At 39.7% G+C, this 15,455-nt stretch overlaps 1 protein-coding gene and 1 long non-coding RNA gene across 2 annotated transcripts; one reads left to right on the forward strand and one right to left on the reverse strand.

Annotated features, from left to right (window-relative positions):
* The first annotated feature begins 795 nt into the window (after positions 1-795).
* Positions 796-10,589, forward strand: dap (death-associated protein). Its single transcript, XM_020606478.1, has 4 exons — positions 796-1,041; positions 1,957-2,053; positions 8,393-8,435; positions 9,071-10,589. Exons 1-4 carry the CDS (start codon positions 987-989, stop codon positions 9,188-9,190), a joined length of 315 nt encoding a protein of 104 aa, XP_020462134.1. The 5' UTR covers positions 796-986; the 3' UTR covers positions 9,191-10,589.
* Positions 10,590-13,200: 2,611 nt separating this feature from the next.
* Positions 13,201-15,284, reverse strand: LOC109963724 (uncharacterized). Its single transcript, XR_002275432.1, has 3 exons — positions 13,822-15,284; positions 13,451-13,509; positions 13,201-13,344 (listed from the first exon to the last, which is right to left on the reverse strand). It is a non-coding gene; the product is annotated as an uncharacterized LOC109963724 (long non-coding RNA).
* Positions 15,285-15,455: the final 171 nt, after the last annotated feature.

A 15,455-nucleotide genomic window follows, 5' to 3' on the forward strand; every position in this document is an offset into this window, starting at 1 on the left:
GTGATTTGTTGCCCACACATGCATTTATGATTTATGACTTTCCAAATAGGAGCTAGGCTCTGGTAAATTGTTTTTGTATGCTATGAAGCTACACTGCCTTCTTTTTTAATCACTGTACCACACTCAGAGGGCTTTAATAAAAAAACACAATGAATATTCCTAATATTCAGGATTATGGTACTTTGTGATGTTCCCTGTCATAAAGTATATGAGTATTGTTTTCACGAGGAAGTAGAATGACAGAAAATGAGCACAAATAGTTATCTGGTGTCATGGCACTGCAGCCAGGGGTATTAAGGTCAAAGTGATAAATTGATTCAAATATTAATTAGAATATTTCACTGAAAAGTCAAAGTTGCCGTATGCGGATTTTATTCATTCTTGCTTATGTTGTAGACCTACTGTATATATTTTCAAGGCCACTGAACAGCGCCCTCTACAGGCTGGTTGAGCTGCCTTTAAGGTGGAGCTGCGAAGGTTTAAAGTCGCTTTTACATTCTACTTCCAAAGGTTTCGAGTACAGGAGATCAAGTGGGATAATTTACTCACAATAAATATAATATTAATATATTACAATAATACCATTTAGGCCTAGCCTGCAGGTCAAAAAACCTCAAATCCAACTTCCAATCCAATTTTATAGGCTTTTGGTGTATGTTGTTCAAGTTATTTTTAACAATATTTTAAGTAAAACATAGATAAATAATTCAACTATAGCAATTCTCACACTTGATGTAGTTTGTATAGTACACATACAAGTTGTTTAACCCTTGGCTACGACCTACGTCAGCGCGCTCCTTACGTCTCTCAGATCCAGAGAGGTCCCGCGTGACATCATCACGTGTCGTTTCCAAACACTGCTCAGGAAAAAGCCACGTTGACGATTCAGACTAAAGTGTAGCCCACAATTTCTGGCAGAATAGAGTAGGAGTTCATTGTTAGACGCCGTAGTTGCTTCTCGCTGGTGACTGCAGATCGGAGCAGACATGTCATCGCCGCCGAAGGAGCGAGTCGAAACCAAAGGAGGTCATCTTCCTGCAGGTAAAGCTCATGGGGTTGTTGCATTGTTTCTGAATGCTTCCTATAAACATCAAGGCCATTGTTTCTGCAGTATTTCACCCCAAAAACTGCACGATCATGATGGCGCGTTCATATAAAATGGTAGATGCAACGACATAACGGTTTAGTGACTAAGATTGTTTGTAGTGCAACCTGCCACATTTCTGTATTTTGCACATTTCCTTACTTCCTGATTGGCGTGAGATCCTGCAACAGCGTCAAATCTGGTAGCGATGGGTAATCGTTTAATGTAAACGTTTTGGTTACTATGTCATGATTGCTGAATAGCGTTGACGTGGAGGCCATACGCTCCAGTCATGTGCACGTAGCTGGAGACAAACAGATAAGGTGTACGTGGACATGAGCAGTGTGGCAGGGCACCGGGCCTCAGCAGCTACACCCAACCTGTGGGAGGTCCACAGCACATACAGACTGCACTGTGTCAATCTTTAACCAACACGCAGATATGTTAATGCAGCAGTTTGAGGCTGTGAAGAGCATTTGCCTTCTTCTATAATCAGTCTCTGGCCAGTGAGGTCAAAGGTTAGGTGTTAGGCATCAGTGTTACGATTGAGGGAGAGAGTCACTATGCCAGCCTGCTGTGCAGCTTCAAAGTTCAAGTAGATCTGTGTCCTCAAATAGAATTGTAAAATCTTCTTCCTTCAATTATAATGTTCAAGTCCCTAATTACAATATAAGTAAAGTACAAATTATTGTTTTTACTAAACTATCCGACTATAATTTGCCTTAATTTGTGGTTTATGTCAATAACTGGAAATTTTAAATTTTCCAACTGTCACTGTTACATTGATCATTTATGAGCTAGTGAGCTAATTGTCTCAGTTCATCAGTGTGGATGTGTTTGTGTGTGTCCCTCTTCGTGTGTGTATGTTGCAGTAAAGGCAGGAGGTATGAGGATAGTGCAGAAGCACCAAACAGCTCCTGCACCAGAACCACCTCAAACGGATGACCAGGAGGAGTACATCAGCGAAAGGTAACACACCCACACAGCCATCAGGCTACTGAACTGAAAGTGACAGAAGTATTAAGATTTTTTGGTGCAATATCCATCAAGCGACTGCAGAGGGACACATATTAATCACAAGGAGATGTAAATCGACTACAAATGGAGATAAAATGACTGCAGAGAGAGACACAAAACATTTACGAAGTGACACAAGGCGATTACAGAGAGATGCAAACTGATGAGAAATGACACAGCCACATCGTTTGTAGCCATTTTATGTTTCTTTGACACAACATGTCTTGATTGTGTAGGAGAAAGCCCGGGGGCCCATTGTCTCATAATCTGTCTGCATACAATAAAGAAACACAAACAGTTAAATGCATTTAGCGCAGAAATGACACTGTCTATTTATAAGTAAGCATACAACGTTAGATGTAGAGGCCATCTGTGCAATGTACAAACGACTCAGTGATTGTTTGTAAGTTTTAATGACACCCACACACAAATATGCACCCTGCAAATTGTCAACTAAACAATTTAGCTGGTTTCACTTTCCTATAAGGTGCTACTATAGAACGTTTTGCATCAGGTTTGTAGTGTACTTTTGTGAGCTAATTCAGTAAACAACATAATTACTGCATAATTACAGCATTAGGCCTAACTTGAACAGCCATTCAACAGTCACTGTTGCTTGCTATAAGCAGTCTTTATCTGCATGTGCGCTCTGTTTCCCAGTGACAATAATTTCCATATAAGCGTGTTTGGCTTTTTCTGCTGGAATGCATTGCTTAGTGGGGTCACTGTTCTGTGATTAGATAGTGCAAATTGTTTCTTATCTTTTATGTAATTCAGTGTGTGTGTGTGTGTGTGTGTGTACAGGTCTCTCTATACTTGAAACAAGTATTACTTCAGTGCCATCTTGTGAGGATGTGTTGGTCCTCATGACTTCAGAGGGTTGTTTGAGGGTTAAGACTTGGTTGTTCAGGTTAGGTGTTAGGTTAAGAGCTGGGGTTAGGTATTTAGATGTGATGGTTAAGGGTACAGTAGCCTAAGGGGTTAGGGAAAGCATTATGCCAATGAGTCACCTCACAATTACAAAAAAATGCATGTGTGTGAGAGAGAATGAGAGGTAATAAATGAGAAGTGACACACAACACATTGCACAGCAATGAACAGGGATCAAGAACATTGCCAACTGTCAAGAAATTTTCTGTGCACGTACTTGATCCCTCTATTGCACGAAGTTGCCTCTAGGCAACAAACCTTTTTCTGCAATGTACAGTGTGTGTTTCACAGGTTGATCTAGTAATGGTGGGAGGGGATTTAATTAATCTGTGACATTCTTGACATTCGTAAATTCTGTGACATGCTTGCCTTGAGTCACACAACCTTTAGGTGACCATTCCTTTTGGCACACGATGTAGCATGGGGACACCTGTGCTCTTCTTGAACTGTGACAAAAAGACAGGTTTTCATTTTAACTCTCCCAAAACATTGTATTAACTTGTAATTCTTAAAAATAATGCTTAAATAAGTTTATTCCTACATTGTGTGATAGTGACATGAATTACTGTATAGTGTAAGTCCTTACTGCAGCCATAATCAGTAATGAGTTATTGAATATGTTAGATAAATGTATTTTTTTGCCCATGTACAAATTGTATTTATTCCTTATTTCTTTCTGTATGCATCTTCAGTATTTAGCGATAAGGATGCATTGGCGTCAATTCCGTGATGCAACAGTATAACTACGATATTAACTTTTGTTCAGAAAATGCTGCTTTTACAATACAAAAAAAAGTTGCATGTAGCTGTTGCAGTTGGAGACAGTGAGGATGAGCTAGGATTTGTTGATGAGGTGGAGGGGACAGTGTCAGGAGAGTCAAGTGGCAGTGAGGATGGAGAAGCAGCTGGAGAATCGAAGGACAGTGAGCATGCAGAGAGAAGACACCTGCAAAATGGATGATGAAGTTGCAGGAACAGCCTTCATGATGTGCACAATAGAGGGTTAAATATGCACACAAAATTATGGATTGCATGTTCCTCATTCACCTCACTTGCTGTCGTGCAGAATAGCAGTTGTAGCAGGAGTAGTATCTAGCTTGCAGTTGGTAACAGAAATACAAGAACACCATGCACGTTTGGCTTATAATTTCAAGGGTAAAGGCCTGTTTGAGAAAGTGAACACTTCATAGAATCTCATTCACTTATAGATAATACTGAACTTCCCCATTTTATTATGTTGCATCAGAGGATATGGAGTCGTCAAGAAATAATTTCTTGTCAAAAAATGCACATCACAAGTTCCTAGATTCCAATGTCACATCTTAAAATGTCTTTACAGTCCAAAACCTAAATATGTTCAGTTTCTTTAAAAGACAAAAGCAGTAAATACTCAGATGTAAGAAACTGGGACTGAAGAATGGACGATATGTTTGTTTTGTAAAATTATTTAAATGAATAATCAGTAACTACCAATTCATTTCCTGTCAGTCAATTAAAGGACTCATTTTAGCTCTAAATGAACTGAATACTTCATGATTTGTTCAGTAATAAAACAAACTTGGAATCATTAATGAAGGGAATATATCCAAAGGGCAGAAGCATCATGAATCAGCAATCACATTTCTGATAAACGCCTCCTTACTGTTTTTATGAGAGTATTATTTCCTGCATTACTTGCATTATGTTGCGTTTGAACAAATGATGAATATGTTATAATAAGTTGGTAGAGGAGCCAGCGGAGGGAAATATTTCTGGTTCTTTGCTCGTGTGTAAACTGAAACTTGTCTCACCAGAGCTGTGCTGGTTTAATAGTTTCCTGAGTATTTATTCTTCCAATTATTTCCTTTTAGGTTGCAGCCAGAGAAGAGGAATCTTAACTCAGGCAGTGAAGATAAATTACTCAAATAGTGCTTTTTATTCAGAGGGAAAAAAATCTTTTGAATTCAGCCTGTAGCTTGATAAACTCCTCTTGATCTTTGTAAATGCATGTTCATTAGTGAAATGTTTAGATTTGAACTGAAAATGACTTGTCAGTGCGCTCCATCAGCGACACTCTCACTCACACACACACTCTCTCTGTCCCTCCCTGTGTCATGCTGTTGGACACGTAGCAGGTGGCTACTGGGTAAATTTTGCATTAGTAGCAGCCAGTGGAGCGTTGTAGTCAGGGGAACACCTGCCGTATCCAATCTATTTGAGATGGACAGATGGGTCAAAGAGGGAGAAATGGGTGGCCGGGACGATGGTGAGGAGGAGAGGGGAAGATTACTATGGTATCGGGGAGCGAGGGGTGCCATGGTGATATAAAGATATGAAAGAGGAAAGGGATTACTTAGGGGTGAGATACAGGCAAGACGGGGAAGCTTAAGACAAAGTAAACTGGTAACCCAGCCCAATAAGTGTCAGGTCAATGTGTTTCTTAAATGTGTCAGGAACAAATCTCCTGAACACTTGGGTAAAGTATTTCTTCTTCTGGGTAAAACTGTGATGTTGCCATGAGAGTTAGAGAAGCGGGAGAGGGGGAGATGAGGCAAAGGAGCTGAACAGATGACTCGACCAAATGTTGACTCAATCAGCATCTTATTAACATGAATAAATGGTTTATGAGCTGTTTGTACATGGGATGCGATTGACAGATAAGTTTGTTAAAACTACATGCAAGGTGATTATAGGCCTGTCACGACTCCTGCATAGTTTATATACATATTAAACGAGACAGGGATATGTTTCAGAGGCTCAGGAAAAGAGCAGGCGGTGCTGTGTGCGCAGTAAGCTGACAGCTCATGGTGAAAAGTTGAGAGGAGAGAAGACAAGGGGAGACGGGCAACAGGCATCAGTTTCTATGGCAACCACCACCTCGCCCACGGCAACAAACTTCCTGCTCTGATGAAGCAGAGAGAGATGGGTGGGGTAGTGGTGGTTTTAACGCTAAACGCGGAGGAGACGGTGCAATACAAGTGCATTAATGCACATTTCATTGTTGTAGTTATTAGTTCAGATTTGCAGTGTATCTCTCTCTGTCTCTTTCTTCCTCGTTCTCCTGCCCCGGTACTCTAACTCTGCTCCTCTCCTGGCACAATGCGACTCCCCTCCAGGATTGCTTACAGATCGTTGCTGCCTCCTGCAGGCTCTCTATGCCTGTACATAGCCTCCCTCCCTCCTCCCAGTGTCACCAGACCACAGCAGACATCTGTGTCACTTCTGGGCTTATCTTCCTTCCATTTCGCCATACAGATAAAATAAATGGAAAAAGTGACTGTAGCTTTTTGTTATTTTAGTGTTTTTTCTTTTGTGTTGTATTTAGATTAAGGTGTCAGGGCTAATCCATGATTAAAAAGTCTTAAACTGAGAAATTTTCCTTTATTATCAGGCATTAATAAAGTCTATGTGTCTGTCTCAATACGGTATCTATGTATTTAACTGCTAGTTAGGTGAAAAGCTTACACTCTCCTTTCGCTTTCTGTCTGACTTAGAAAAAGTTTATTTTACTATTTTTGCTGTCTGTGTCTCTGATAGGCTTACCCCCCTCACTGATGTCTGTCTAGACATGTCTTATCTGTCTCCCTGGCCTTAATGCCCAAATGTTGTAATGACAGGCAGAATTTGTTGTTAGCATGCTTCAGATGCAAAACAAACTGTTTCTTCATCCTTGTTTGTTTTAATACATCCCTTCCACTTGGAGTCTGTTTTTAATATTTCAGAGGTTTTCTTTTTTCAGATTGCACAATGCAGACAAACATTCAATAGAACAGACATGTAACAGCCCAGCATGAGGTGGATGACAGCCCATGATGGCTCAGTATATGAAAACATATCCAACTGAATGTGCCTGTTTACCTCCAGCCCACTGTGTCACACCTCACTGTAGCATCAGTTGAAATTAAAACTGAACCAGCTCCTGTACATATGTACAACAGGGTGTAAAACACAAATATACTGTAAATAAATATTCAGAATGTGGGGCTGTTTTCATCCAACAGTAGCAGCTAAATGCTGTTAAGCTTTTTTTTTTTTTTGATGGGCTTTTTAGAATAAATGAGGAAAATGTTCAGTTAACTATCTTGTGTGCAATGAAAGCAGATTCTTCTTTTATGCAGTGCTTTATGTGTTTTAAGATGAAAGTTTAGCCGATGGGTTCTTGCACACAAACATTCATAATGAATCTCCTGTTACCTTTTCACACTTGTTTTGTTTTGTTTTTCAGCTAAGCATAGAATTAATTTGAAGGAGGAATGCTTGCTGTGCTAATGTTATATTTTAGTTAATTGAATTGCTAATCGCCAACCCTACATTTTGACAAGAGGCTAGTGAGGAATAATCAGTGAAATTCAGCATATTCAAACAATTTATTGGCGAGGTGTAAATATTCTCATTAGGATAAGCAGCAGGAGACTGTTCAGTGCCAAGATGTTGATTGCAGAGATGGAGTTTAGCCAGATGTGTTGAGTATCCATGATTAAACACTTGTGCATGGATCGTAAAATACTTAAAAGTAAGTATGTGTCTATATAGGAAATGTATCCTCTCTTCAAAATATTTTGATTAATAAGTTGACATGCTTGCTACTGTAGCTAATGTGTTTGAGTAACGTTTTGAAGGTAGCTACCACAACTTTTGCTGGGGGTGACGCCGTAAAATTTGACGGCGCTCATTTGTCATGCCAAGGTTGATACTTACCTCAGGTTCCGCATTTCTCCTGCTCCATGTTTGTCTCTGCCTGCGTCCCTTCCCCTTTCCTGTGTCTGTGGGAGCGTTCTTCTAACAGTATCATTATGCAGGTATTTCATCCTCTGTCCTCCTGCGCCCTCACCTCCCCTTGCTATTCCTTTCCCTCCTCTCTCATCCCAGACCTGCCTTTAATCCTCAACCCTCTTCTTTCATCCTCTTTTTCTTCTTTTCTCCTCAGACCTTTTCTTTAATATCCTCCTCCTTTATTACTTTCCTCTTATACCTCCATCTTTCTCCAATTTCCCTCATTCTTCTGCTCTTCTGCTTCCCTGCTTTCCATCCAGAAGCTGTGAGCCCCAGTGCTGGGCCAGGATGAATGGGAGCTATTTAAGCTCCTGGCAGGTCCATTCAGTTTGTGCCAGTGAGAGCAAGACTGTGGGTGCTATGTGTTTGGCAACCTGGGATGATTGTATTTTGGCATAGTGTTTTTCTTTTTTGGAGGTTTTGGCCAAATAGGCAAACTTTTATAAATTATGTCAGTGAGGTGTAGCCTACACAACCTGCATGCTTTATGATTAAATTACACACAATCACCACAGATTAAAGCGCAAGGTGCACACTGTTTACTGCATTCCACATTGCTATGAACTACAGAGAATTTGTATTTACTTTGTCTCTCTTTCTTCTTTTTAGTCCACCAAAGGTCCCTGTGATTGTGTCTGGAGTGGTTACAAAGGTAAAGCGCACACACATTCACAGACTCACACATACACAGAATCATGAGGTAGTTTATATCTGGAACATGAGCTCTATGGGGAGAGGTGGAGGCACAGGGCTGAGATGAAATGAGAGAAAAGTGAAAAAGACAGACTGGGAAAGAGAATGGAGAGAATAGTAGCAGGGGTGTCAGATGGAGCAAAACAGATGGATGGACAGAGATGAATTTTAAAATATATATATATATGTTGAAGTGAGTTTGTAAAATACTTTTTTAACATAACCATAAAACAAATCTGTGATTGAATCAAACAATAAAATGCCATTTATACTGGAGACTTATTATTATTAAGCTACTGGATTCCCAGCTTTAACCAAGCTCACACTGAATGTTAAACCTCCCTTTCACACCTAAAGATATGTGAGTATGCAGTGCCATCATTTCCATTTCTCCAACTGAACTAACGTTTCTCTGATAAATGGGATTGGTATGAAGACGGTAAGAGAGAAAGGTGTAGCATAAAAATGGTAAATTAGGGTGAGGACAAAAAAAACAGAAGAAAGAAAAGAAAGCTGGTAAGTAAAGGTAAAAATACATTTAAAAAGTTCGTTCTTTTCCCTTACTGTCCTGTTGACTGACTTTGTTCTGTTTAGGGTGATAAGGACTTCACCCCAGCAGCTGCCCAGGTGGCCCACCAGAAGCCTCAGCCTTGTGTCCCTAAGCTGCCCCCTGCCCAGCACATCAACCAGCACATCCATCAGCCCCGCAAGTGAGCCAGGCAGCAGGCCCCAACAGCTATACTAATTCCACCAGCCAACCTTCCCAATGGAACACAGGATGAAGATGTTTCCCCACCAGGCACAGATCTCTAAATAATCAGAGTAATTCTTGTTAGCCTGTTGTGTTACATGTACAAGTAATTTGTCAGCAACAGACACCTAATGCCAATACAGCCATTATAGAAGTTTAACTCTTTACACCCTCACTGCATTGATGCTGCACCACTGCTTCTAGCCTTTTGGGTCCTGCCCACAAGAAGGATTGCTTTGACAGTTGTTCAGTCCTAAATGGGTGGAGGGTCTTCTAAAATGGCTACTCTTCTAGTATTAATTAGCAGTGAAATCAATCTTATATCTGAGTTTGCGACAGGCTCCCTGACTCCACCGATGTGCCGACAAAGACCATGCCACTGGAACTAGTCAGAGAGTTAAATTATCAGCAATATGTCAGACTTAACCCATTATCAATCCAGACACTGAGGTTAAAAGAAACTTTGATAATCATTCCATCTGACATTTCTGCCATATCCCTCCAACAGACGTTAATTGACAATAGACATTCTCAGTATTATAGAGCCAATAACAACCAGTAAGATGCAAATCAGGCTTCATTTCTCTGTCATCATGGCCGTCATTACCAAAGTAGCTACAAGATAGCTAGCCACAGTTATAGCAGTTAGTATTGCAGTAAGTTAATATTGCTGTTATATAGCCTACATTATATAATATTGGCATATAGCTAAACCTATTTGGCTTTTGCTGTAGTTTCCCCCTAAGTCATTGTTATTACCTTTATTTGACAAAGAGGGCCCTTTCTTCTATCTGCTCTCCTGACAGTGTTAACTAACATTCTCCCAGCAGTGCCCCGTTACTTCAGTATTTTTGTCTTGTTTAAATCACATGGATTTACACTTTATCTGCTAGACACCCGAATCAGTGGGAATAAAAATGCAGCCAAAATTGAAATGAAGAAAATCGAAAGAACGTAAAAAGCCATTTACTGTGAAGCAGCTACAGCACGCTTTGTGTTTGCATCAACATTAGCCTGAACATCACAAGGGAATAATGTCCTTCATTACATTATTATACGTTGAACTGAGCACTGCAGTGCAGCAGTTCAGAAAATAGTGAGGCTTGTAATTGTAAAATGAAGGTAAAATATTAACATATGGGGGTAAAGAGAAAGTGCAAAAAGTGGTTTGTTTGTTTTTTTTTTTTACATTCCATAGAAATGTGTTGAACCAATTTGTCAACTGTGTGACAGTTTACCACTATATGAAGAAAATCAAATAGATGTAATTCTACCTACCAGGGCCAAGGTTTTACATTAATGTTTCATCTTAAATCAGACATTTATCAGCACCCACCCAAAATCTAAATAAGCATTTCCCTAGATATGATACATATCAACGCACATAAACACAAGCCACCCTTTCACTTAATCATCCATTCCCTTACACTCAAGCATCATCGCAACACTAATGTTCAGGTTTTCAGGAAAGAAAAAAAGAAATTGAGTTCACCAAGAAGGAACAATTTCCTATTTAATTACGATTGAAAGAGTTCTATTTTTGTTTCTCTGTTTTTTCTTGCATAAATTGTTCAAATTGTACAAATCTTTAGTCACTGAGTGGACTTAGGTATTAGGTGTTGTTGTCATATTAAATAAAGATATAAATTATCTTTAAAAAAAAAAACTATTTAGTTTGTCATTATTTGAATGAAATGAGGTATGATTGGACAAAAATCTTGTTTTGAGACTCGGTTTAATAATTTATCATGTAGAAAAAAGGTTCCCAGCTCAGTGCTAGACAAGGGGGGTGATATTCAGACTATAGTCCTACTTGATGGATTACCTTATATCTAACTCAAAGTGTTTGAGCATACCATGAGGAATCAGCCTGCACTGAGGGATAAGGGCTCAGGTGGTGTTTTGAAATTAGACCCCACGCCACCCCCCAACCCCCCACAGCCCACACATAATCACAGTGCACCAGGTGTTAGCGCATGTAATCCATCTTTACACAGCATCTCCATCCAGGTGTTCTGTCAGTTTATGTTAGCCCAATAAACCAGCCAGTACAGGCTTTGCTGGTAAAAGTCACTGTCATCAAGATAAAATATCCCATAAGAGCTCATAGTCACAGAGATTTTGATCTTATAAAAACATTTTGAATACATGTAGAAAAGCTTGGTAATTGTAAAAGCATTTTATATATGTGTATAAAATATTTATTTGTACAAACGTTTTGAGCATGTGTAGGAAAGATTTGTAATTGTAAAAACATTTTTGAATGTGAGTAAAATTTATAAAATGATTGCAGGTATACAACTCTCAAGTTGAACAGTTGAATCTGATTGCACAATGACAATCCAATCACAGAGCAGAGTCAAACTGGCCAATCAGATGGCAGCTGGTTCTCACGTGGCTCAGTCAGGTATATACATGCAGGTAGGCTTTTTAAAAGGAACAGAGGCATGTGTTTCTCTGCTAGAGAGGTGGGGTAGCAGTACGTGTTCACAGTAAAGTGTAATGTGCAGTGTTAAGTATTTATTTAGTGCGTTAGCCATTTGAAGCACCTTTCGCTGCAATTACAGCTGCAAGTCTTTTGGGGTATGTCTCGACCAGCTTTGCACATCTAGAGACTGCAATGTTTGCCCATTCTTTTTTGAAAAGTAGCTCCAGTTCAGTCTGATTGGATGAAGAGCATCTGTGAACAGCAATTTTCAAGTCTTGCCACAGATTCTCAATAGGATTTAGGTCTGGATTTTGACTGGGCCATTCTAACACTTGAATATGCTTTGATCTATACCATTGTAGCTCTAGCTGTATGTTTAGGGTCATTGTCCTGCTGGAAGGTGAACCTCCACCCCAGTCCCAAGTCTTTTCCAGCTTCTAACAGGTTTTCTTCCAGGATTTCTCTGTATTTAGCTCCATCCCTCTTTCCATCAACTCTGACCAGCTTCCCTGTCCCTGCTGAAGAAAAGCATCCCCACAGCATGATGCCGCCACCACCATGTTTCACAGTGGGGATGGTGTATTCAGGTTGATGTGCAGTGTTAGGTTTCTGCCACACATAGCATTTTGCATGTAGACCAAAAAGTTCAATTTTGGTCTCATCTGACCAGATCACCTTCTTCCACATGTTCACAAAACAGCTGTATTTATACTGAGATTGAATTACACACTGGTTGCACTGGATTTTATTTAGGAATATGAAAGTAAAGGGGGCTGAATACATATGCACACCACTCTTTTCAGATTTTTATTTGTAAAACATCTTGAACATCATGTATCATTTTCCTTCCACTTCACAATTATGCCATACTTTGTGTTGGTCTATCACATAAAATTCCAATAAAATACATTTAGGTTTGTGGTTGTAATGTGACAAAATGTGGAAAAATTCAAGGGGTATGAATACTTTTGCAAGGCACTATATAATGTATATGAAAGGATGTTCACTGCCCGGGTACAAATAATGTGCCCACTAAAAGCCTTTTGTTCAAAATGAAGCAAACCTATCAAAACCAAAACATGATTGGTTGAAATTATAGAACACCATCTTGCTTTAAATCAAGCTCTTTCCATTTTCCTCTTAGGCAATCCTTGACCAGACGTCATTCTGTGGCCAGACCATCAGCAGCATTCTTGAGGACATGCATAGAGACAGGCAAGTTTGTTTATTATTGAAAATCAAAGTTTTACAAGAACTTTTTTCTTTTTTTTTTTTGCAACCACTCCATCCAGCTCAGCTAGCTGCTGAAGCTTTGGCTAAGATGGGAAATCCCTACCGGTGGGGCCATCAAGGCAGAGTACCTCACATTTTCCTCCATGCTGTTGCACTGCATGTGCCTGGACCACAGTTATGAAGACGTCTCCAGTCATGTGAGTTCTCTTGGAGTTACATGACTGGAGAAGACTTCATAACTGTGGTGCAGGCACATGCAGTGACAATTTTTCAAACTTCAGCAGCATTTAAAAAAAGGTTTTTCAAGCCCTGTTTACAACATTTCTGGCCTTGTTCCAGGCAGTTTTTAATTTGTTTTTCTTCAATAAAACTATTACAACTATAAATCTGTCATGTTCAGGTCTCTTGGTTCTTCACTGTACTCCAGCATGATGCACATCTGGGAAAATGGTCCCCCTGAAATGAAAATATTCATAAATAAACATGGAAAACACCTTGAAATATTTTCTGGGATTAAGCCACAAGTTGTTTTTACAAAAAGTGTCATTAAACAGTCTCTTACCTCAATGTCTTCATGAGGGAGTCATCCCATTTTCCACAGCTGTGGCTCTAGCAGTCTGGCTGGTGTAGGGGGGAACAAAATAGACTTTTATTTGTTCTGTAAGAGGAAAAAAAAGCAGGGAGGGCATTCCACTGAAGCATGCAATCAAATTAAGATGTGCAGACATACTACTATAAGGCCTAAGGAATGAAATGTGTGCAATTACATTGTGATCCATGTTTTGAGAGTTTTCATTACAGTTTAGTGAGTAGTGGTGTTTAACTCATAGTGTATGTGAGAAACAGAAACCAGTAAAAGAAATGTTTCTATACAGACAGCAGATAGCTTAGTGGTTAACACCACTGACATCAAAACGAGACTGCATGGAGTACCTGGATGGAACGTCAGGTTTCTTTGCAGTTTCAAGGAGAAACCTCAGAGCCATGGATGCCTTGTTTTTGGCCATTTGGAGGATCAGGATTTGTGACAAAAAGATGCGCTGTGTTTTAGGTATTATACAAATATTCTACAAGTTTTGAGAATTAGGCTTCATAGTAGTTACTCCTGCTTTTCAGACATGTGGATTTTCAGTCATTTTAAGTGCACAGAAGAATTAAATGTTTATATCAAAAGCAAAACAAGACTGTGTACCTGGATGGAAAGTCTGGTTTCCTTGCAGGTTCAAGGAAGAACCCCAGAGCCGTAGATGCCTGGTTTTTAGCCATTTGAAGGATCAGGATGTGTCACAAGACATTTAGGGTTAACTCAATCGGCTACTCAAAGTTGCTTACACGTTTATCCACAGTGAATTAAAAGATAATTCTATTTGCCAGCTGTACTATCAACTTGCTGTGTTTCACCTGAGAGCGATGAAGGTCAATCACTATGTTATGACAGTGTTTGCCATAAACATTGCAGATAGAACACTGGAAGTTTTTACTAAAGCTTCATTATCATACAGTAAGTGAAACTGTTACATTACAGTTCATTCTGACCCTTTGTACAAACGTGGTGCATACAAATGCAGAGTGAAAGCACTAATACAGATGTTAATATGAACACCTTACAGCTGCTGTCTTAAAATACCATCAAACTAGGAAGTCTGTCAGTGGATAAAACAAAAGATATATTTTTTTTTAAAAAGCAGGGGATCTGGTATGTTCTCTAACCTCCTACCAGATCTCCTATCTTTGTCCTCTCTAACCTCCTTCCTTACCTCTACCACAGATAACCCACTCCTTTCTCTCCTCTACCATGTTTCCTGCTTGCTGGTTACAGGAGGACACCATCACGAAGCCATGGCGTCTAAATTTATCTTAGTCCTAGACAGTGTCTTCTTCAACCTTCTTCAATCTTGTGGGGAGGATGCTATCTCCCCCTAACCCTGGTGTCCTGGCTCCCCCAGCCGTGGCTTTCATGATGTACCTCACTAGGCAGACAGCATTTAGGGCCGAAGGACCCACAGAGCATTTGTGCATGTATGTGGATGTAACTATGGACGTGTGTAACTATGTTAAAAGAATCAATAAAGAATGAACTTTCCAATATCTATGTCTGTCTGTTCATCACACCTTTCTCTGTGTTGCCTCCTCCACCTCTATGAGCTTATTGCTCAGCTTGCTGGTTTCAGAAGACATTCCACTGACACTGAGGTTCTTAGTCTTAGTCATGACCTTCAATCTCAGGCTTTTGTAGACTGTCGGAGAATCAACAATAGTTTCTTTCAGTACAACATCCAAAAGCAGCACAAACCTCTGGTGCTTCCTATGAATGTGGCCTTATGTATCGTGTCGATGGCGCAGTGGGTGAAACCACTGACTGCCGGCACAGCAAGTTGTGGCTCACTTCACCCACAATGTTCCATCTGATTAATCATTGAGCCTGTTCTTGCATATATCTTGATTGACACATACCTTTATATTTATGTTTAAACTCATCAATTCTAGTACTATTTTTTATGTCCACATTTAAATTATTCCATAGTTTTACACCACTTATGGAAATACAGAATCTTTTTTTGGTTGTA

This window comes from Monopterus albus, unplaced genomic scaffold (genome assembly GCF_001952655.1).
Source record: "Monopterus albus unplaced genomic scaffold, M_albus_1.0 scaffold78.1, whole genome shotgun sequence".
NCBI classification, from domain to species: domain Eukaryota; kingdom Metazoa; phylum Chordata; class Actinopteri; order Synbranchiformes; family Synbranchidae; genus Monopterus; species Monopterus albus.